This window comes from Grampus griseus, assembly GCF_964374135.1.
Source record: "Grampus griseus genome assembly, chromosome: 7".
Classification (NCBI taxonomy): domain Eukaryota; kingdom Metazoa; phylum Chordata; class Mammalia; order Artiodactyla; family Delphinidae; genus Grampus; species Grampus griseus.
The window spans coordinates 18909656-18932797 of NC_139001.1; the positions used below are offsets into that span (position 1 = coordinate 18909656).

Consider the following 23142-nt stretch of genomic DNA (forward strand, 5'->3'; position numbering starts at 1 on the left):
CGAACCCATGTCCCCTGCATCGGCAGGCGGATTCTTAAATCTTGACTGCCTTTTAAATTTTAACTATTCTAGGGACTTCCCTGGTGGTGCAATGAATAAGACTCTGTGCTCCCAATGCAGAGGGCTAGGGTTCTATTCCTGGTCAGGGAACTAGATCCCACATGCCTGCCACAACTAAGTTTGCATGCCAAAACTAAGGAGCCCTGGAGCCACAACTAAGAAGCCCACGTGCTGCAACTAAGGAGCACGCCTGCTGCAATTAAGACCTCACGCAGCCAAATAAATATTTTTTAAAAATACATAAATTTTAACTATTCTAGTGTCATCTCATCGTACTTTTATTTAATATACATATGCATCATGAAATGGTTATCTCCTTGGCCTTTTTTTTTTTTTGCGGTACGCGGGCCTCTCACTGTTGTGGCCTCTCCTGTTGCGGAGCACAGGCTCCGGACGCGCAGGCTCAGCAGCCATGGCTCACGGGCCCAGCCGCTCCGCGGCATGTGGGATCCTCCTGGACAGGGGCACGAACCCGTGTCCCCTGCACCAGCAGGCGGACTCTCAACCACTGCGCCACCAGGGAAGCCCTCTCCTTGGCCTTTTTAAAGTCAGCTTTATTTACTTATAAGAAAATTCATCCATCTTAAGTGTATAATTTGATGAGTTTCAACAAACATAGTCATATAGCCACCATCACGATCAAGGTACAGGATATTTCCAACCTGCTCAACTGTCCCTCCCCTCTGTCATCTATAATCCTTAGCAACCACTGATAAGCTTTCTGTCCCTAGTTTGCCTTTTCTAGAATGTTACATAAATGGAATCATAAAGTACGTAGTCTTTTGTTTCTGGCTTCTTTCACTCAGCGTAACGCTCTTGAGGTTCATCCATGTTGTTGCACGCGTCAGTTTACTCCTCTTTTTGGCCTCCTCTAAGTAGTATTGAACAGATATATCACAATTTGTTTATTCATTCACTAGTTGTTGGATATTTGGGTTGTTTCCAGGGTTTTGCTATTATGAATAAAACTGCTGTGAACATTTGCAAGCAGGAGTGAATTGCTGGGTCATATGTTGAGTGTATGTCACTTCATAAGAACCTACTGAGCTATTTTCCAATGTACCATTTTGCATTCCCACCAGCAATGTATGTGTTCCAGCTGCTCCATGTTTGCAGACACTTGGTAGTTTCAGCCTTTTTCATTTGAGCCATTCTGCTGTGTAAGTGGTGTCTCCTTGTAGTTTTTCTTTTCTTTTTCTTTTTCTCCAAACGCTTATGTTGAGGGCTGACTTTCAACAGATTGCAGTGAGGGAGCTGTTCAGCTGCACACAACCCTGACCCAGAAGCAGGTTGTCTACGAATGGTTTAACACCAGATGCCCCAGGAATGTGCCTTGCGTGACATGCAAGGAGGCAGCCCCCCTTTCTCTGAACTAGAGGCTCTCGGCTCAGGCCCCCGCCCTGCGTGTGCTATGGGCCTCACGGGGGAGAGAGGGAAGCACTTGGCCGCCTGCCTGCAGTAGGGACTGCGGGACCAGCCAAGGAGGCTTAGCCATGACTGCCCTGTGGTTCTGCCTTGCTGGGATTCTTATTTAGAGGTTTAGTCATAATCCCACAGTTGGTAGCTTTTCCCCGTTGGCTCCTCAGCCTGTATCATTATAGTTTTGTTTTGTTTTGTTTTTTCCGGTACGCGGGCCTCTCACTGTTGTGGCCTCTCCCTTTGGGGAGCACAGGCTCCGGACGTGCAGGCTCAGCGGCCATGGCTCACGGGCCCAGCTGCTCCGCGGCATATGGGATCTTTCCAGACCGGGGCACGAACCCGTGTCCCCTGCATCGGCAGGCGGACTCTGAACCACTGCGCCACCAGGGAAGCCCTCATTATAGTTTTAACCGCACTTCTCTGACAACTAATGTTAAGGGCTTCAATTTTTCTAAATGAATTATCTTGATTAAATCACCGGTTTGCCATTCCATGTTTATCACAGTTTTGTAGGAGCAACATGCTACTATAATAGTATCACAGTACCATTATAATAGTAACATGCTGTGTTACACGGTGTTACTGTTACTTTATGAAAATGGTTTTGGCGGTGTTAACTGTTTTTTATTTTTTTTTAGTCTGCATTATATATGTATCAGGCACTTTACTAGGTGCTTTATGTATATTCTGTCCCCCCGCCCCCTTAACCCTCATAACTACCCTACAAGGTAAGCTCTGGTCTCCTCATTTTACTAGTTGAGATTTAGAGATTATTATCTTTTTAAAATTGTGTTGGATTTCCCCATGACAGTCCGTAGCATTCCATGTGTCTCAGTCCATTATAAGAAGGCACAAATGGGTTTTAGAAAACACCCACCTTGCTATTGATCCTTCTCATATTCTTTCACCTATGAGAAATCTGCCAAGAGCAGCATAAAGGCTGCTTGCAGCTCTCAATGCTCCAAAGCTGAGGAACGGTCAAGTCAAATGAGCCTGACATTAACAAGGGTGCAAACTGCTACAGGGAGATCTAAATGACCGAGTGTTGTTCGAGAGGCTGGATTAGACTCTCAAGTGGCATGAAACGGAGCTCCCTCAACTCCACACCTCTGAAAACCATCACTGTTTCAAAGCAGTTGGGGAATCCATACTGTAAACAGAGCTTAGTCTTAGGACAAATCCAGAGGAAGCCAGGAGAGGAGGTCCCCCGGCTGCCTTTGGTGACTACCTTATTTGGGTAACGAATTCAGCTGTGGAGGGAAGCGGAGCAGACTGTGCACCTGGATTATCAACCTCCTGCACTGGCCCACTGTTGGATGGTCCCAGAGGGCAATAAGGTGTGTCCTTTCCATAGGGTCACAGGAGGCACAATCACCCTCAACTGAATAGCCTCAAATCATAAGAATGTACCTGTAACGACAAGCGTCCCCTCGGCACAGCTGTTACGTTCGTGCATGTTCTTTGGCTCCAGTTCAAGGTCTCTATTTTCTGTGCCCTGCTCCTCCCCTCTCCAGCCCCCAGGCATCCACTGCTCCCTTACGCTCCCTTTCTTATCAAAGCTTCTCTCTGAATAGGACTGAGTAAGCCCAATTCACATACTTTTAATTTGCATTCTGTCTGTGAAATATGTAACTAAAGAAATAAATCCCCAACAAAGTGTGAAACAGTAGAATGAATAATGGTGATACAGTGAAGGTAGGGGTGATGAGGTATCACCCAGGCCAAACCCCGTTCTGGCCTTCTTCACTTCTAAAATGTCTCCATAGCTGCTTCATTCCTTAGTGGAAAGGGTTTTACATTTCTTCCCTGCCTTTCCCTAATCAAGGAACAGGGCTTGGATAGCAAATGGAGAAAGGAGTAACCATGCATAAAGTCCTATGTCCTAAGTGCTTTTACTATGTTTTACTTAATTTTCACAACCTTACAATGTAGGTATTAAATTCGCATTATTTAAAAACTTTAAAAAGTTAGATGACATGCCCAAGGCTACACAAACGAACTGAGATTTGAGCCCTAGGTCAGACTCCAAGGTTCACGCTCTTTTCTTATCCCCATGCCACCTCTCCATTAAGTATTCATTCTAAGTTCCTTAGTGTCTGATCAAGCTTGAGTGAATTTGAAGTAAACAGAAATGGTAACCACCCTCCTTCCGCCCCACCCCCGGCCCCCACCCCCAAATCCTTACTCCAGTGCTTCAGAAATACCCTGTACACTGCATTCCCTGACTCAGGAGCACTTGCTCCCCTTTCTCCAAACAGGGACTGGGTACGTTATCAAGTTAGGGAAAAACTGACATGTTCTGACAAACATCTACTCTACTATACCCTCAAATTTAAACTTTCCCAAAAATCTCATTACTTCCCCCAAATTCCTTATTTAGCTGAATACCTCATACTGTAGGTATGCATTGTTAAGTATGTATGCTGAATACTTAATAAGCAAGATTTCATTTTCTTTCAAGGCTGAAAGGGAAGTATGACACAGTAGCCTCATTCCTTTCTCCAACCCAGCAACACACACACACACACACACACACACACATACCAGATACTCAAAGGTGACGAAAACTTTAAAAGTATAAACATGTTTTAAGCTACTAAGAACACTCTACTTCCATCACTCATTTACTTTCCCCACAGCCCACTCCCCTCCTTCCCATCATGCTGCGGTCCCTTCTCCAGTTACGGGGATGGGAATGGTTGTGCTGTCCATCTGGGGATTCTCAGAAGGCAAAGTATTGAAGCTGGTTCCCAGGGAGTGGCACAGCTCTATCAGGCCTCCACACCTAAGCCTTTGCACCAGAGGATGAGCCGCAACAAAACTGCTTAAGCAGGTGGCTAATTTTCCTAGGAATGCTGCTTCCTGCCCTCGTCACAAGGTTTGACATTTGCACTAGAATATTGCACCCACTCTTGCAGAACAAGAGGGAGTTGGCTTCAAGTCTAGCAGAAGAGATTTAACAGGACTGTCAAGGACCTCTCCTACGGACCTGACTTTGAAGTCCTTACCACTGCACAGAAGTGACCCAGGACTTTGCCATCAAGCTTTCTTCACAACTGTCAACATGGCCTTCACACATCAACTGTGTGGCCTTGAACGCAGTCAGGCCTCTCAGTGATTTTTCCAGGGCTCCCTCCCAACTCACCACAGAACTCCTGGAGCCACAAAGCAGGATATCTCTCCCAAGCTCAAGAATGAAGGCAGAGAAAGCCTGGGGTCAGACCGTGAGCAGAGCATCCTGCCTGATGCGTCAAAGGGAAAACCTGGGTAACTGAGTCAAGGAACCAGTTGGCTTCTTGTTGGGCCCCGCTGACAGAAAAATGAAATGAAGTAAAGGGATTGTAGGGCTGGGGAGGGGGCGAGCAGCAACCAGGAAGTGCCAGGTTAAGGAGGAGCATCGTTCAAGTGAAAACAACCTTTCTGATCCAAACCCTCCCACCTTGGCTTCCCCCTGGGCCCAGGAGAGAGAGAGAGGCAGAGCTTCTGGCTTAGGTGTTTGTGTCCTGTGAGACCTCCGTACGCACAGTTCACGTGGTCAACATTTATTGAACCCTCACTGTTTACTGAGTCTTGGGGAGGCAGATCCAGTTCAGAGTACAAGGTTTAGTCAGGAGCCTGACTGGAAGCCCATCCTACAGCGGTGGCTGCTCCTGGAACCCACCCTCCAGGCCACCAGAGTCTGCATGCCCTAGCAACCTGTGAGCCAGACCCCGAACACCAGAGAGTGTGAAGGGGGAACCACAGCTCCTTCCACCCTCCCCTTGGATTGCGTCCTTTGATATATGGACCCAGACAGGCAACAGCAAGTGGGATTATCTGGGCTCCTTTACTGCAGCCATGGGAAATTCACAAAGTTCATAAAACCTCTCACCTCACAGGGAGACAAGAGCTGAAGGGGTAACATCCATGAGAGAGAAGTCTAGAAGGTTGAACAAGTAGTGATGTGAGGTCAGAATAGGAAGACCTAGGGCTACTGGCTGGGTGGGTATATGAAAGGAGAAATGGTCTGGAGGTGGGGATGCCCCCAAGACTAGGACGATAGGAGATGGTTCAGCATGTCATGGCCTCTGCCTGCTTATCTACTGAGGAGGTCTGAAGGCTTCTGAAAGTGACTCCTCAGGACAGGGGGTTGGGGAGGCAGGAGGGTGAGACCTGAGGAAATAAGGACCCTCAGAGGAACCTCCTCAATTATATAGAGAGCAAGGGACTTCAGGCCCGAATATGTTCAGTATGTTTTCTCCTCTTGAGCCATAACTCAGTCACTGCACCAAGGCCTAAAACAAACCACACATGGCTCTCTCAAAGTAGAAACCAAACCCTGCTTTATAAGGCTGAGTGGCCATCATTGGCTTCTCCACTGAGATATGAGGTGCCAGCCAGTGAACCTTCCTCACCTTGTTCCCCTCCCCACCACCCCTCCAGTCCGCCAGACACCCCCCTCTACAACTCAACCACTTCAAAAAATACTCTGAGGAGGGGCGAGGTGGAGGGGTGGGAGCTCAGGCTGGCCGGCCAGCCGGTTCCCATGAGGTAGCTAACGCTGGTGCGCCTGGGCAGGGGCTGGTGGAGGCAGGCCCGTCACAGGCTCACAGCAGCCAGGAGGGAGTCACCAGCTGACTGGGAGGTGGAGGAGGCAGAAAGCCTCGAAGTCTGCCCAGAGTACTTGATCAAGGGTAACGTCTGGGTGGAGAGGCTGGGCTCTTTGCTGGTGTCCTCACTGTCCTTTGAGGAACTGGGTTTCCTGGGGAAAGGGGAAAGGCCAGCTTGGGTCTTCGTGGGCTTGGGCATGGTCCCATCTCCAGAGAGTGGTATGCTTCCCTTGGAGGAGCCATGTTTTCTGAAGGGAACAGAGGGAGGAAGAAATGGCTGAGACGTTGTGTAGCTGAGACTTTAACCCACGACCTGCTACCTTCAGAGTCTAGAGCAGGCATTCACCGTATTCATTTCAGTATGGCTGAAAGTGGCTGCTTTTGCGGATGAGGCTGTGCTCCAGCTCAGCTTTACTGGGCACACCAAGAGCCACCAGGAAGAAGATACTGTGGCTGCATATTCTGATACTCCCACCAACCCCCAACTGGAGAACGCTGAGCTCATCATACTCTGGGAAGAGAGGGAGGAGGAAAACTCCCCGAATTCACACTCAACACCCTTCCCTTGCCCAGGCAGCACTCACCCCAGCTTGCCAGTCTCTGATTTGGAGAAATCATTGAGCGTCACATCACCCTTTGGGACAGTCAGAATTGATGTCGGGAGAGTCCACTAAAAGCAAAGGAAGCAATGAGGCCAAAGGGCGAGGTAGAGGTCAGGGGAGAGTGTCTGGGTCTTAGGACTCTTTCCCAGCTCTACCTCTGAGTGATCAAAGGGCTCTTCCCTTCCCTACCCTGCAGGAATGGGCCCATATGGGGAGAAGTCTTGGTCCTCTCTTGATTCAGATAAGAAGCTGAGGCTACAAAGCATCTGATCCTTGAAAGAAAGGCATCCAGGGAATCCTGGAGGCAATTATTCCCTTGAAAGGGAAGGGTCCTGAGACACAGAGACCTGCAGAACCTTGGGAAGAAGTGAGAGGGTCTGGACCTACACCCAACCCATGCTGCACTCTTAAGGTGGAAGAGGGAGGGGCCTGAGGTAGGACTGTCCCCCTTCACCCCAATGGCACTACTCACCACTGGAGCAGAATCAGAGATGGATCCTGTGTGGAACCCTTTGTAGCACCAACTCCGAAGCAGATCTACTCCTAGGACAAGATTAACAAGGGTGGGACTTAAGAGGGTGGAACCAACTGGCCTATTCTTCTTGCCACAGAGGCCCATTTCTTGGTCTATTGGGATTTAATCTCTCATTAAACATGGCATGTGGGCAGGGAGGACACATCACCTTTGAGCTTGTTGCCATGGTACTTCTGTTCCCACTGGGTGGTGAGAATGTTGAAATATCGTGGCTGCTCAAAAAAGCGGAGATAGCGAGAAGAGATTCGAGAAGGAAAAATTCGTTCAAATTGACCACGGCGAGAAAACTCATCCTCCATCTCAACCAGAACCCGAACATCATCTGGCGTCAGGACATCCAGCACAGATGAATAGAAGTCCTGTGGCCCAAGGAACAGGGGGGAGAAGGGTATGACAAAGAGTGTAAGCCAGAGGCAGAGAATCAAAAAGCTGGGGGATGGGGAGTACAGCTCTGGGGTCCTAAGGCTCCAGGACCAAAGGACCACCAAGGCAGTCTGGTGGGCCCACTCTGGGCCTCATCTATCCCCAAGTCTGCTGAGCTTATTCGGGGCATGAAGAGACTCTTGGCTGGGGTGAGGGGAGACGGGGGCACAGAGGTTAAGCGATTTGTTGGATGCAGTCAAGATCAGAATCCAGATTTGGCCACAGCCTCGCGTCTGCCACACTTCCACCTGACTCCCTCATCTGCTCGGAGAAAGTCAAGCCTTCCAGGAGCTCAGTGCCCCTCAGGGAAAGAAACCCAAGGGTCTACAGCTCTACAAGAAGGGTGGGCCGGTACAGCACTTTGCTAAGAGGAGTGGTTGTTGAACATGTGATAAGGGCCATCAACTCTCTCCGGAATGACATACATTCCAACAAATCCCTGCACATCAGGGGATGTAGGAAACCCTGCCCTAGAGGGAAGAAAAACTGCTTGCCTTGGGGCTCCACAGGTTTGACCAGGGAAGCTTTCTACTAGCACTGGGGTGAAGGCAATTTCCTACCTGATCAGGAATTTTCTGGGTCAGGTAATAGGCTTTCTTCATCTTCTGTGCAGTGAAGTACTCTGGGGCCATTCGACATCTGTCCCTGGGGGAGCTGGGCAGGCTAAGGCAGAGGGTGGAAAGCGGGCAAAGGGTAAGGTCAGCAGCTTCACATCCTGAGGACATGTAGAGAGAGGGTTCAGCCCAGGAAGACACCCTTCTCAAGAGAAGACAAAGAAGGATGGACAGAAGTTCGTTACGTGAGTAAATCAGACTGCAGTGCACTGCATTCCGGTAGCCTGAGACTCAAAGATGAAGTACCATGTAAGAACTAAAAGAGTACAAAGCACCCTCTTTAAGTTGTATTTAAATGATAAAAAAAAGGAGGACCATGGAACAATCACTGTATATATTTCAGTTTAGCTTAATTTAGTGAACACTTACTATAATAAATATCCAGCTTGGCCCTACTGGCTATGTGATCCTGGACAAATTCCCTGACCTCCCTGCACCTCAGTTTCATCACCCACATTACAACAATTACTGCTAAGAGAGACACAAAGATGGCCTCCAAGAAGCTCACAGGATGGCATGTGTCAAATGACAAATAACTATAGCACAGAGCCAAATATAAGTCTACAAGGTACAGTGGGGAAAACAAGTTTTGTTACCAAAAACTTGAGCTCCCTTTCCTCAAGAGTGGTTCTGAGTGCTTTGTGGGGTGTGGAGGAGAGAGCCCACATTGAGCTGGTTTCATGAAGATGCTGCCTTCAGCTAGGCTTTGATGGATGGGTGAGGTTGAAACAGGGAGGTCTTGCTGAGTGGAAGGAGGAAGAAACCCCATGAGCAGAGGAGGGGACACCACAGGGGAAAAATGAGAAGCAGTGAACATTTCAGAGAGGAGACTAGACTAACTGATCCTTAAGGATTCTTCCAGCCTTGAGGTTCTATGAGCAATCCAGTTTGTCAGAGCACAGGAGCTGGGAAGAGGAATTAAGGGAGGGGTGCCTGGGAAAAAGAGGCTGGGGCCTTGAATGTCTGCTTGAGGAATTTTTTTTTTTTTGGCTGTGCCGCATGGCTGGTGGGATCGTAGTTCCCCGACCAGGGACTGAACCCAGGCCCTCAGCAGTGAAAGCGTGGAGTCTTAACCACTAGACTGCCAGGGAATCCCCTGCTTGAGGAATTTAAAGCTGATCCCCCAGGCTCTGTGGGGATTCCTGGGCAGGGGAGCAATTAAGCAAACAGGCTTTTAGGGGCACTGACATGGCAGTGGTGTGTGAGTAGATTGCAGGGGCAGACCGAGCAGTAAGGGAGATCAAGCAGGAGGGAACACCCAGACACCACCCCTTTCCAGAGTCCCTGTGGGGCTGCTCATGCTGCCAGCCGAGCTGCAGAGAAGCACGGAGGCCGACCTGGCGGTGGAGCTGCTGGAGCTGCTGGAGCTGGAAGCGATATCCTCTGCGCTGGGCAGAACAAAGCCCGCCAGGTTCAGAAGGTCACGGATCATCTGGCCTTTGATGCTGATGTCCAGTGGAGAGCTGGAGTGGAGGCTTCAGGGAAAGGATGCAAAGAGTGGTAAAAGCAGATGCCAAAACTGTTTCCAGTCCCAAGTCCCAGTCAATGCCAGCCCCATTTACATCCAAACTCATGAGCGCCATCACGGGGGTCTTCTTGCCCCACGGATAGTGAATAACCTCACACAGGGTGGTTCCTGCCCATGACCTTGCTAGGGAAAAGCAGGCAGTAGGCATCAAGTTTAAAAGAGTAACTTTTAACAGTCTGTCTCCAATGTCAGGGAACCCTGAGATAACGGCAAAGAATAAGGGAATGCGTAAACAGACCATGAAGGGAAAACACATATTCTAGTGAAGGAAAGGTTTTCCCAAAGTCAGCAAGACTGGAGCAGAAACAGGATCTTGAGGACACAGAAAGGCTTCTACTGCGAGTGTCCTGAGAATACCTACCTTGGGGAGATGTTGACTTCCAGGACCCAGGGCTTGAGGTTCTCATCGAGCATGATGTCGAAACCGAAGAGCTCGTGGCAGCTGTAGGGCCGCCGCACGTACATCTTCAGCAGGCTGGTCACATAGGGTTCTGACCTAGTCACAGGGAGGAGAAAGTATTCAGCTCAGCTCCTCCCAAAGGCTCTACCTAGAGCTGCCCTGCCAATGGAGTGGCTCAGAGACAGGAGGACAGAAGCAACCCAGGAAAAGCAGCTCTCAAGAGATGTCTGTGATCTGGAGCCAGCTTCTGGGGATGAAGTTCAGTAGAAGAGCAGAATTTAAGTCTATCCATTCCTTCCTAAACCCTGTCCTCAGAAACGGAACTTTTGACAGCATGGTCAAAAGTCTGGAGCACAGCAGGGTGGAGGCCCATAAGAAAAGGGGGGTTTCAGTGGCAGGCCCCACACCCAGGGTGGCAGTGTGACTCACGAGATGATCGTTTTGACAACAACGTCCTTTATCTTCTCCCAGATGGCATCACTGTTGACTCCCTTCTGGCTCAGGTAGCTCCATAAAGCCTTCAGCGCCCTGTAAGGCAGGAGAGGAGGAGGGAGAATTTAGGGTTGTAGTCTATGAATGAGCAATGAAGAAAAGAGAAAGGAAAAGGAATGAGAGGCCCAAAGGTATCTTCTTCATATATCTTCTTTTGATGTTTTGAATTAAGACAGAAATGAGTTGGATGCAGACAGACCAATTCTGAATTGCCAAGTGTTTATATAATCTCTGGGTCTTATATTAATCCTCCACTCACCACCCCCCCGAAACCTCCCCAAACCCCAGAACCCTGTGCTCCTCTAGACCTCCACTTGATGGGGACACTGTCTGGGTACCATTTGTGGCCCTGGCAGGCCGTTTCGTCTTCGTTGGCCTGGTACTCGGCATTCTTTTTATTGACACTGTAGTTGGTCAGGTGCATGAACTTGTTGCCAAGGCTCTTCATGGAAGGGGAATACCTGGAAGGCAGAGGATAACGGTCCAAACATTTCCCCACATCCTGAGGAGGCAAAGGACAAGTGGACAGATCTTTTCAGATGCACAAGGGTCTGAGAAGTACACCTACTGGTAAGATTTCCAAAACACCACAGATAAACTCATCTCCCAATTTATCCCACCTCAGTCCTGCAGGAAGACCCTCCCTATTCAGTGAAGCAGAGGACCTCCTTATTTCCCCTTCCACATATAACTGTGATTTATAATAACAAATATACATATTGGTCTCTGCCCCCAGCCCCTGACACAGAGCTCCTAAAACCTTTGTAAATTCCTAAGTGGTAAGAGTACAAGGAGCAGCTTTGTTCTCAGATTTGGTCTTTGACCCCAGTTCCCGACACAGAGCTCCTGAAACTCGTAATTTCCCGGGTGATAGGAGCGTCTTCTGTTCTAATGAGGCGACATTGGGTAAGCTCCTGGATGGCTTCTGGATGAGGGACAGTCACTGGAAAGACCAAGCCATGATTAGACAGTTGCAAGTTTCAACTCCCCCCACTCAACTCCCATTCTCTTAAAAAGGGAGAAGGGCTGAAAATGGAGTTAATGATCGATCATGCCTAAGTGATGAAGCCTCCATAAAAATCCCCAAAATATGAGGTTCAGAGAGCTTCCGGGTGGGTAAACCTCTGGAGGTGCTGCGAGAGCAGCCAGCCCAGAGAGGGCATAGAAGCTCTGTGCCTCTTCCTACGTACCTTGCCCTGTGCATCTCTTCCATCTGGCTGTTCTTCTGTACCCTTTATCACATCCATCTTTCATAAATCAGTAAACATAAGTAAACTGTTTTCCTGAGTTGAGTGAGCTGCTCTAGCAAATTAATCAAATTGATACCCCTCAGCCCCGGCCCCAAGGAGGGGGTCATGGGAATCTCTGATTTATACCAATTGGTCAGAAACACATGCGGCACCCTGCACTTGCAACTGGCATCTGAGGTGGTGTAGAGAGGGGCAGCCTGATGAGACTGAGTCCTTAACCTGTGGGATCTGATGCTATCTCCAGGTAGACAGTGTCAGAATTGAGTTCAATTGTAGGACACTCACCTGGTGTTGTGTAGAACTGCTTCGTGTGGGGGAAAAAACCCCACACATTTGGTGACCAGAAGTGTCAGAAGTGAAGTGTAGTAAAGGAGACACACAGGAGAAAAGGAAGACTAGGTTTTCCCAAAGGCACCCTACCTTCTCCTTTGCTAACAAAAACTACCAAAATATTGGTTATTTTCCTGTTTGGTGTCCTCTGGCTTCCCTCCCTGGAGCGAAAGCAAATCCCCAAAGCTGTCAGCATGAGGCCTCACCACTACCACATACTTGCAACTGGCAAAGCGGACGAGTCCATCTGAAAAGAGGTAAATCCGTAGAGGATCATAGGAGGTGACGTAAACATAGATTCGCAGATCGAACTTGCTGCCGCTGATGAGGTAGGGTTTGTGGAGATACCTACACAGGGAAAGGCCAGCTTCAGGGACAGGACAGATGAGATAGGGCTTGGTAGGTAACTGAGCCATGGCAAAAGCCAGCGAACGGTCTCCAGGACAAAGACCTTTAAACAGCTGGCTGAGGAAGTTTTTTGGCTGGGAGGACAAAGGACAAAATAACATCATGAAAAGGGAACCTCCAGGCTGAGAAGATGGGAAACGGGGAGCGGGATCTGAGCTGGAGACCGGCTCACCTCTGTACCAGAAGGGGTCTTCGCTTGGGGAGCTGACTCCACTTGTGAATGACCTGGATGCCAATGCCTCGAGCAGATGCCGGCTAGAGGTCAAGGGGAGAGGAGAGGAGCTGTTTACCTGGCCAGACACTCCGCTGTTCCCACTCTCAGGCCCTGGCCTGCCACCTGCCGTGATCCACTCACTGGTTTAACAATCCACTTTTGGCGGCTGCTGCTCTCCCAGGCTTTGCGCAGAAGCTTGGCATCCTGGGGCAGGATGAAGGACTGGGGGAAGAAACTGAACTCCTTCTTGCCAAACCGGCTCTGCATGCGGGACAGGTTCCGCCACAGTCGGTCCTTTCGCCCAATCTGGAATGAACCTGGGAAGTGGTTTAGCTACAGAAGGGACAAAGGGTGAGAGTAGGGACAGAGAGAGTCCAGGTGAGGCCACAAGGAAGACAGCAAGGTTCACTACACCATTTCAACATTCAAGGTCCTGTTCCGTCTGATTATCACCGTCTAAAGGTCCTTAAGTATTCAGCTGCTGAGCGTTCACCAAAAAATGATTAAAACACAAACACAACAAAACAGAGTGCCCTTTAGGAGTCAACAGTTCACGACATAAAATAGTAACTAAGACAGACATAATATTCACCTTAAGAGCAAAGAAAAAGCTGTTAAGTCTTTTTCCATGCCTGTAGGACAAAGACAGGAAACTACCTGGCTTTCCTGGGGAAAAGGGACTATTCATTCCAGCACGAGACCAAAGTCCTCTTTACACGTATTCAGCTTGGAGGAATGGAGGCAATGCGCAGCGGTTACAGGAGAAACATAGTAAACTGAAAACTGCCACTGCCTCTCAAGACACTAGAGGGAAAAGTGTCTTTTAGAGGCTGCAACGATCTAAGACACCGCAGCTGAACTACGACTAGACATGCGTGATCTGCTGGGGGCTCACCCTGCACCTGCCTCCTACACTTCCTACACTCCCCTATGAACCCTCCTGACTTCTCCATGGTCATCCTCCTCTTCCCCCACTTCCAATACCAGCCTCCTCCTGCCCAATCCAGAGTCCAGGGGAAGAATGGCTCAGAAAGGGCCCCTACCTTCTGATGCTCCTGAATGGATCGGAAACTAGGAGACTTCATGTGGTGACCCCAGCAGCCCAGCCAGTCATCATTCCCTACAGAAGGCACATCAGGAAGTCAGTCCTGCTTGCAGCTCAGTCCCTGGGACAGACAGAGGCTCAGAGGCCCCAGAAGTACCACTGGGCCTGGGCATAGCTCCCAGCCCCGGTTTTCTAAGAGTTGCCATGGAGCTGTCCTACATGAGGCCCTGGGGTCAGGACTAGAACAATGGGCCTCTGTCTTCCAATTTTGAGGAACAGACTCCAGCCCAGAGGGATTTCAGACCTATGTCCTCCTATGAAGTTGGAAACTTCAGGACAGGGTGCCCACATAACAGGAGGTATCTAGGGCTCCGTTCCCGCCCAAAGCCCATCTGTTGGGGCAGAGGACAGGCTCGAAGTAAGGCAAGCGACTCACTCTTGCTGATTTTGAAGTGGGACCGTCCAATGGTCTGCTTGACAATGTTGGGGGTCACTGTGCTCATCTTCCACCGGAGCAGCTTCCTCTGCTCCCAGGGAAGTTTCTCCACTGGGGGAAAGCAGGGAGGTGGGGGGAGAGTGTGGAGAAGAGCAGGAAAGTCATGGTGAGAAGAAGTAAAAGATGGCACTGTTGCTCAGCCTTCCCTGGGTAGGCAAGTCACTAAGTATTGTCCCATATCAGAGTTTGAAAGGAGCACACTTTGGGGAAGAAAGGAGGCTGCACAGGAATGAGGAAAACAGAGAGGAGAGGCGGTTGAAAGGGGAAAGACACAGGTTAGAGGGCAAGAATGATCATGAAATTATGGGGCTGAGAGGGTCAGCCAAAGGATGGACAAGATAAAGATCCCCCACCAGACTGGTGAGCCAGGCGGGGAACCAAGCACCAATACAGGCATTCTGGAAAGCCCCTTCCACCCTATTGCCACCCCCTCCCAACTTCGCTAGCATCCTTCTCCTGGGGGTTCTTCTGGGCTGACACTTGGCCAGGTTTACCTCTCTCATCCGGAGTGCCAAAATAGATGGTAGGGGGCACGTTGGGAAAGAGACTGTAGATGAGGGCTGGTCGGACAACTTTCTCTTTGGAAAGGGGTTTGGTCAGAATCTCCATACAGTTCCTAAGATGAAAAACAGAAATGTGGTAGAGAAAGGGAAAGCCACAGCCCTGAGTGCTGTTACTATTACATATTTCTTCCAGGGCACTATCTTTTACACTTTGATTCTACAAAAACAAGTGCTCAATAATCATTTTGCAAATATTAATCCATAAGGTGCTACGGCTAACCTATACACAGTCACACCATTAAAAATCACCTAAAGACAAAGTTTTCCAATACTTCATTCTATGAGACAACTCCAAAATTTCCTATGACAAGCCACAGGCTGAGGAGGTTCCTGAAAAGACTGGTTCTCAGAGAGCAGGTAATGAGTTTGAGTGGATACTAGTAGAGGAATATACTACACTAAGACTAAGAGAAATAACAAGGAGAGAAAAAGAATGATATGGGTAACTAAAGAGGAGGAAAAGCAGAAAAGGTAGAAAAGAACTAAGAAGAGATATAGAGATTTTTAAAAAGAAAAGGGGGAAAAAGGCAACAGAAGAAAAGAAGTAGTGCTACTCCTAACTCATTTTACATTTATCTGAAAATATATGGTTGATTAATGCTCTTCTCTGTTTTAAAAATGATTCGTTAACATCTTATTTTTACATAACAATGTGGTAACACATGTCTGGGAATCTGCGGCAGTGGGCCATGGGGCCCCTACTGTTATTCCAACAATGTCTTGGCCAAGGCTAGCTCAAGGAGTCTCAAAATAGTGAAAACCTCAACTATCTATTGACAGACCCAGACCATTTCTTCAAACAGCATTGAAAGTGGAGAGAGTAGTTATTACTCTCTATACTGAGCTATATGATCCACAAATATTTTTTAAGATTAATTTTTAGCTTATAAAGAGCCACTCTACTTGTTGTTTTCTTTTTTTTTACGCAGGCCTCTCACTGTTGTGGCCTCTCCCATTGCACAGCACAGGCTCCGGACGCGCAGGCTCAGCGGCCATGGCTCACGGGCCCAGCCGCTCCATGGCATGTGGGATCTTCCCGGACCGGGGCACGAACCCGTGTCCCCTGCATCAGCAGGCGGACTCTCAACCTCTGCGCCACCAGGGAAGCCCTCTACTTGTTATTTTGCAGCACGACAGAAATAGGCACTGTATGTAAAACACTTCAGTGTTTCAAACCTTAGAGATTTTTAGTGCATTTTATTGGGTCAAGTTAAATATTAATTCCTAATTAAATAAATCCAATTAATTCAACTCTATTCCTCATTTCCAAAGTATTTTACTTTAAAGGCTTTCCATTTACTGAGTATCAGAATTTAAGATTGTTGAAAATCAAGGAGAATGAGTTAATGTTTAAAAACAAAGACAAGATAGGAATGCAAAATGGTGCAGCCACTCTGGAAAACAGTTCTGGCAGTTTCTTAAAAAACTAAACATGCAGGATTTCCCTGGCAGTCCAGTGGTTAAGACTCTGTGCTCCCACTGCAGGGGGCTCAGGTTCAATCCCTGGTCGGGGAACTAAGATCCCACATGCTGTGTGGCACAGCCAAAAAAGAAAAAAATCAAACTAAAGAAACTAAACATGCAATTACCATAGAACCCAGCAATTACACTCCTGGGCATTTATCTCAGAGAGGTGAAGACTTATGTTCACTCAAAAATATGTACACAGTTGTTTAGAGCAGCTTTACTCGTAATAGTCAAAAATTGGAAACAAACAAAATATCCTTCAGCAGGTGGCTGGTTAATCAAACTGTGGTCCATTGATACCGTGGAACACTACTCAGCAATATAAAGGAATGAACTATGGATACACGCAACAACCTGGATGAATTTGCAAAGAATATGCTGAGTAAAAAAAGCTAATCTCAAAAGGCTGTATATGGCTATCATTCCATTTGTATAACATTCTTGAAATAACAAAACTATCAGTTGCTAGGGGTTAAGAAGGGGATGGGCGCAGGAAGGAAGGAAGTGTGCTCTCAGGACAACAGGAGGGATTCTTGCAGTGACGGAAATGTTTACATTTTCACTAATGTTAATGTCTTGATTGTACTAAATTGTACTACAGTTTGCAAGATGTTACACAGGAGGGACTTCCCTGGTGGCACAGTGGTTAAGAATCCGCCTGCCAATGCAGGGGACGTGGGTTCGAGCCCTGGTCTGGGAAGATCCCACATGCCGCGGAGCAACTAAGCCCCTGCGCCACAACTACTGAGCCTGTGCTCTAGAGCCCGCAAGCCACAACTACTGAGCTCGTGCACCACAACTACTGAAGCCCATGCACCTACAGCCCGGGCTCTGCAACGAGGGAAGCCACTGCAATGAGAAGCCCACGCACCTCAACAAAGAGTAGCCTGGCTCGCCGCAACTAGAGAAAGCCCGTGGGCAGCAATGAAGACCCAATGCAGCCAAAATAAAAAAAAGGATGTTACCACAGGGGGAAACTGAGTAAAGAATTCAGGAAATCTCTGTATTATTTCTTAAAACTGCATGGAAATCTACAAATGTCTCAAAAGTTTTATTAAAAAAATAAATATCTTTGTTAGCTGCCTCTCAAGAGTACTGAACTTAACCTCAATGGGTCTGGCTTCTGGTTTAGCAGTGCTAGAAACCTTGACCTTGCAAATAGTTACTTAACTTCTCTCCTCAATTTTCACGTCTGAAAAAAAGAGGCTGGACTTGATGACTACCATCTCTAAATTTACACAATTCTTAGAAAAAAAAATATGGAACAGGAAATGTAATAAACTATTGCTGAATAGAGAAGCAGAGGTAGTGATTTCAATGATCTTTCTGTGACTGCAAAACTTTCTATAATAAATATATAAATCTTTCATAATTGGGAAAAAATAAGACTTTGCAATCCAAAAATATTTCTGATTTTAGTCAAAATGCAAAGTAGTTTAGAATTCATCAACCTCCATTTGCTTGAACTCATGTTTTAAGCTTCATATAGACTGTATATTTTGTAGAAGTTAAATTAATTAATGAGCAAATAATTAACAAACACTTTTGTGAATTTTATCTTATAAATCAGAAAGGTTAAATAAAGGGCTGTTCAGCTGCCTTGAAGTAGGCCTGAACACAAACCTAGATCGCCCTTAAGTGTGGAAAAGGGGTTCCAAGTCAATTAAATGTTAAATATATTTCTCTTCTGGATAGTGGAGGTGCTTAGTCAACATCCAATATATATGACCAGGAGTAGTTTTGCTTTTCTGAAAGAACAATGGGTTAGGCTTAAAGTAACAGAATTTATGCACCAGATTCAGGATACCTATGATAGGATTTCTACTAATCTTCACAGAAAGTCCCAATTTTGTCTCTCCACTTTCCAAACAACTCTCTCCACCTCGTTAGTTTGGGACTCTAAAACTAGTACGGCCGCTGCACCATGTGAATGTGCACCATCACATTCAGAGATGCAGCCTGCCTTGTCCATACTAATCTTAGGTGAGGCTAACTTTTCCTCTTAGCTTCATCTAAGGCACAACTGACACAAAGGAAAGCAACCAGAATCTGGGTGCTCCACATGCTAGGCAAGCCTCAACACATATGGCCAGATTTTAATTAAAATTAGAATAGAAATTTTGCTTTTTTTACATTTTCAGTAGAAATTATTTTTTAAAAGAAAAAAACTTTAATGTTTAGTACTTTGTGAGGGTTCTTTTTCTTTTCTTTTTTTAAAAATTTATTTTATTTATTTATTTTTGGCTGCATTGGGTCTTTGTTGCTGCGTGTGGGCTTTCTCTAGTTGCGGAGAGCGGGGGCTACTCTTCATTGAGGTGCATGGCCTTCTCATTGTGGTGGCTTCTCTTGTTGCAGAGCACGGGCTCTAGGGTGCACGGGCTTCAGTAGTTGCAGCACGTGGGCTCGGTAGTTGTGGCCTACTTGCTCTGTGGCATGTGGGATCTTCCTGGACCAGGGCTCGAACCCACGTCCCCTGCACTGGCAGGCGGACTCTTAACCACTGTGCCACCAGGGAAGCCCATGAAGGTTCTTTTTAATATCTAATAATAATTAATGAAGACAGAGCTTCATATTGAGACAAGGTTGGAAGTGATGAGGGAAACAAGGAAGATTATATTGAAGAATGTTAACTTTCTACCCAGAAAGTTGATCTATATGATCCTTAAGCAAGTTCTAAAACGCTTTAGCACAATGACATGTCCTCATTTACAGTAATTTCCTCTTAGTCCTGCATTCCTTCCTCTCCCTGGACTCCCCATCTCAGTTATACAGCATTCTACAACTATCTGTTTTACAAAAGAAGGGTCTACATTAAGAGACTGACTTGTTGGTTCCCTAGTTAGAGATGGGTATCACTCAGATTCCACAAAGGGCAGCCAACAAAATAATCTAGATTAAAGCTAGCGAATTTTAAATTCAATTTCTTATTACTAAGGTCAACATCAGTCTTATAAAACTAACCTCTGAAGGGAGCAGAAGAGCATTGCAAAAAGCTCCAGTTAGCAGTATATCTATCTCAGAACTGTTTCTGCCTGTGGGACATACTCATAATGCAAGGTGGCAATTACCCTCAAGTGGGTAGCCTAACTAAGAATCTACCTCAAACAATATGGGTCTTCATTAATTAGTTATTAATTTTCTAAATACTTCTTGAAATTATTTGCTTTTTACCTGAACAATTTCTTGAAGCCTAAAGACCAAACTGCAGCCTAAGAAACTTGGTACTGTTTTTAAGCCCCACTGATAAAATATGCTTCTGTTCCCTTCCACTGTTTCCTGTTTAAAAACGAAAGTCCTAATGTAAAAATTTGGTAAAAATGAGTTAGGGTTAACAGGGCCATTAATTAATGACTTAGGTGATTAATCTCTTTATAATCTTAAAGAGACGGAAAATGGGCCTCTACCAACGATCTGCACAGCCAGCACTCACCGAGTGATCACTGCTACTGACTCGCTGGGGGAAACAGCACTGCATGAGGAGCACTCTGAGTCTCCTGCGGGTGAAAAGCAGAGAAGTCCCAGCTAGGAGAGGCTGCCACACAAAGTCACCAAGCCCAGGCAGCTCTTCCTCAGACATCTTGGCTCAGCCTTCTTACAGAGCCACAAGCACCCGCTGCTGCCTTGCATGGCGCCCCCGAAGCTCGACAGCAGCAGGGAGAAGGCAAGACTCGGGGGATGGGGGACTAGAGAGCAAGTCCCCCAAAAGCCACTACTACCCTTAGACCCCCAAGGCGAATGATGAATGTAGGTGACAAAGTGAGTTAAGGATCTGGTACACAATTGTTAGTCCCCTTCCCTAGCGGTGGTGACCCATGCCCAGTTGGAGGTGAGAGGGTCCCCTACTCACCCTCCTCCTCTTCATTCTCATCATGGTTGCAGCAGTCTTCCAAACCATCTATTAGCTCTTCTTCCAGATCTTCAGCTTCAACCTGGTCTAGCTGGAGGTCAGTAGCTGAACTATAAGAAAGAATCATGCCCCCGGCCCAGCCAACTCCATAAGAGCGGTCACAGTTGGATTCTCATTCCTTAATCATCTCCCAATGTTTGTCTCTTCCCCAGTCACCAATCTGCTGGCCCTTGCCTGGGCCTTACAACTATTCCTCTTGTCCTCAGAGCTTAGGTCTAGCCATAGTTCCTCAACCCTACATCCCCTATTCTGCAGAGAGGCACTATGTCTTCCATCTTCTTTGACGTCCCTCAGGGCATATAAAAACAAAATTCTGAATACAAAACACCATCAATCAATGTGTGGTAACAGACATCAAAGGTCCCTAGACTTCTCTCTGGGAACTCAGAACAAGGCCTTGGTGGACCACGGTTCCAGAGAAGTAACAAGGCACAAGAGAAGAAGCCAAGTATGTGTATGCCCTAACTCTGAAACGGCTGTCATACCAGGACTGACTGAGAATCTGATTTGGTTTGGAATTAAGTAGAGAAATCACAGTTTGCAACACATGATGTTTGGAATTCTTATTTTTCCCTGGTTATAACCTAAAGCAAGGCTTAGCAAACTCTTCCTCTAAAGGACAAGACAGTAAATATTTTGTTTTGTGGGCCATTCAGTCTGTCGCAACTACTCAACCCTACGGTTATAACAAAAAAGCAGCCACAGACAGTAGTAAATGAAGGAGTAAGGCTGCATTTCAATAAAACCTTATTTATAAAAGCAGGCAGAGGGTGGGATTTGGCCTGCAAAGTGTAGCTTGCTGACCTCTGCTCTAAAGTGAAAACCAAACTTCTACAGCAGTTAAGAAACAAAACCAACCTCCAGAGACAGACGGTCAGTGTCACCAAACATGTATACATTCTACTGCTTTAAATGAACCAAAAACTTTCTCCGACTTACCCAATATCCCTAGCAGGTGAGTCCAGCTTCCTGGCTTCCTTAGGCTCCTCCCTCTCAAGCTTGCCCAGATGGATGGAAGAGAGGCGGGTGGCCACCTCGGCCACGCCAAGGGGCTGAGGGGGAGAAGGCAGAGCTGGAGTTTTGTCTTCTCCAAGAGGTGGGGAGTTGATTGCAGATCCACAGGCAGGGCTGCAGCTGAGCCCACTGGCGTGTGAGGCAAGGAGGTGAATACTGATGTGTTTGGTACAGAAGACTGTACTGTCCAGCTCCATGGTGTCCGAGGCTCCAGGGAGGACGCTACTGTCTGCTCCAGCATTCTCCTGAGGGAGCTGCTGGCCTACCACAGCTGGTTTCCACCACCTGTTCCTGTTGAGGACATCCCACTGCAAGCTGGGGTTCATGAAATAAGACTGTTCAAAATGGTAGCCTTGCCTTGGCTTCTTCTCAAAGCCTCTTGCAGTCAACTTCCTCACAGCCTCAGTGAACCGAACCTCCTTAGTCAGATTCTGGGAAACAGAGTCCCCATCCAGGCCACAGGGATGTGGCTCTGCCCCTGTGGCTAAGTTACTCCAGTTGTAGTGGGGAGAGGCAGCACTGGTGGTGGAAGCGTCTAAGGAACTGGGGGTAGACAGGGTGCTGTGGGAAGGGTCATCATCTAGGACAGTGCCACTGCTCTTGGGCACCTTGTGCTCAACAGGCTGGAGTGCACAGTCTCCAGTGCCCCCTGATTGATGCCAGGAGACAAGCTGGACCTTCGGTGAGGATACTGGCTTCAGGCCTTCTGTGGCCTGCAATAAAGGCACTTTAGTGCTATTTGGCCGCATGAAGGAGTTGTTATTTAGCATGGGCTTGTAGGAAGAGGAAGAAGAGGAGAGTGGAGACGGGGTCTTCCCTGAGATGGCAGAGGCCAGGCTCTTCCCTGAAGGATTTTCCCCAGCCGCTCCCAGTGAGAGGTATGGTTCTGTGGATGAGGATGCCATGGGGGAGACCTTGGAAGAAGTGGCCTTATTGGCAGTGAGTCTGATAGGGAGTCTCTTTTGAGGGAGAGAAAGAGGTCTTTTTTCTGACAGGCTTGAATGCAAGCAGAAAGACTCCAGCTGCTGGTATGGTCTGTGGCCGTAGTTGGAGTGGCGGTAGAGCAGGGTGCTGCTGAACAGGTCCGGGAGGGAGTGCAGGTAACAGGAGTTGCTGTGGCCTGCAATGACAGCCGTGCTCCCGGAGCTACATAAAGTGCTGGGGCAAAAGAAGTATGTGGGCTGCGGTGGGACACCCAAGAGGCCTGGGCCCAACCCTGCTGAAAGTGTTCCCACGTGCTGCTTCTCCACCTTCCAGATTGGCTTCACCTGCTGATGACCCTGAGCCCAGACTTTGCCCTCAGAGGGTTTCTCAGGTGGCGGGGTAGGCACTGTGCCTGAGGGCCCACTCGGCTTAAAGCTGTTTCCCCGGCCAATAGTGTAGTGCTCTGTTCTTGCTGAGGCCATGAGGAGCCCACATCACGGCCACGTGGCCTCATGGCCCAGCTCAGGTAAGGAACCTCGTACTTCCAGCAGTAGCAGCCGCATCCTTGAGGTCCGTCAGCCTGGAGGGCAGAGAGACAACTGGGAATGTTACAGTCCTAGAAGGACAGACACAATGCTACAGTGGTGCCCAGGCAAGGAAGAGCCCCACCTCAGCACTTCTTGGGCAACCAGTCTTGGTCATCAATTGGGGCCCTGGGAGAAGAACACCAGATCCTTAGGGTGTTTTCAGTGGACTTCCTGCTGCCCTCATGCAACCAAAGCTGGCTCCATCAAGGACTGGGACACTAAGGTGCCACCAGTGTAAGTCTGTTCACATGTTCCCACCCTCTCACTCAGAGAGC

General features: G+C 47.8%; 1 protein-coding gene across 1 annotated transcript in view; it reads right to left on the bottom strand.

Annotated features, from left to right (window-relative positions):
* Window positions 1-5243: 5243 nt before the first annotated feature.
* The window catches only part of TTLL4 (tubulin tyrosine ligase like 4), a 38583-nt gene continuing 20684 nt past the window's right edge, over window positions 5244-23142 (bottom strand). The window contains exons 2-19 of the mRNA XM_082658417.1: window positions 21282-22860; window positions 20283-20392; window positions 19866-19929; window positions 14900-15021; window positions 14346-14456; window positions 13908-13984; window positions 13006-13197; window positions 12823-12905; window positions 12462-12590; window positions 11001-11123; window positions 10600-10698; window positions 10132-10266; window positions 9580-9717; window positions 8189-8291; window positions 7354-7564; window positions 7143-7213; window positions 6653-6738; window positions 5244-6316 (exon numbers count right to left, since the gene is read on the bottom strand). Coding sequence (XP_082514543.1) covers window positions 6058-6316; window positions 6653-6738; window positions 7143-7213; window positions 7354-7564; window positions 8189-8291; window positions 9580-9717; window positions 10132-10266; window positions 10600-10698; window positions 11001-11123; window positions 12462-12590; window positions 12823-12905; window positions 13006-13197; window positions 13908-13984; window positions 14346-14456; window positions 14900-15021; window positions 19866-19929; window positions 20283-20392; window positions 21282-22762 — 3594 coding nt within the window. The 5' untranslated portion in view covers window positions 22763-22860 and the 3' untranslated portion in view covers window positions 5244-6057. The remainder of the gene's footprint in view (window positions 6317-6652; window positions 6739-7142; window positions 7214-7353; window positions 7565-8188; window positions 8292-9579; window positions 9718-10131; window positions 10267-10599; window positions 10699-11000; window positions 11124-12461; window positions 12591-12822; window positions 12906-13005; window positions 13198-13907; window positions 13985-14345; window positions 14457-14899; window positions 15022-19865; window positions 19930-20282; window positions 20393-21281; window positions 22861-23142) is intronic.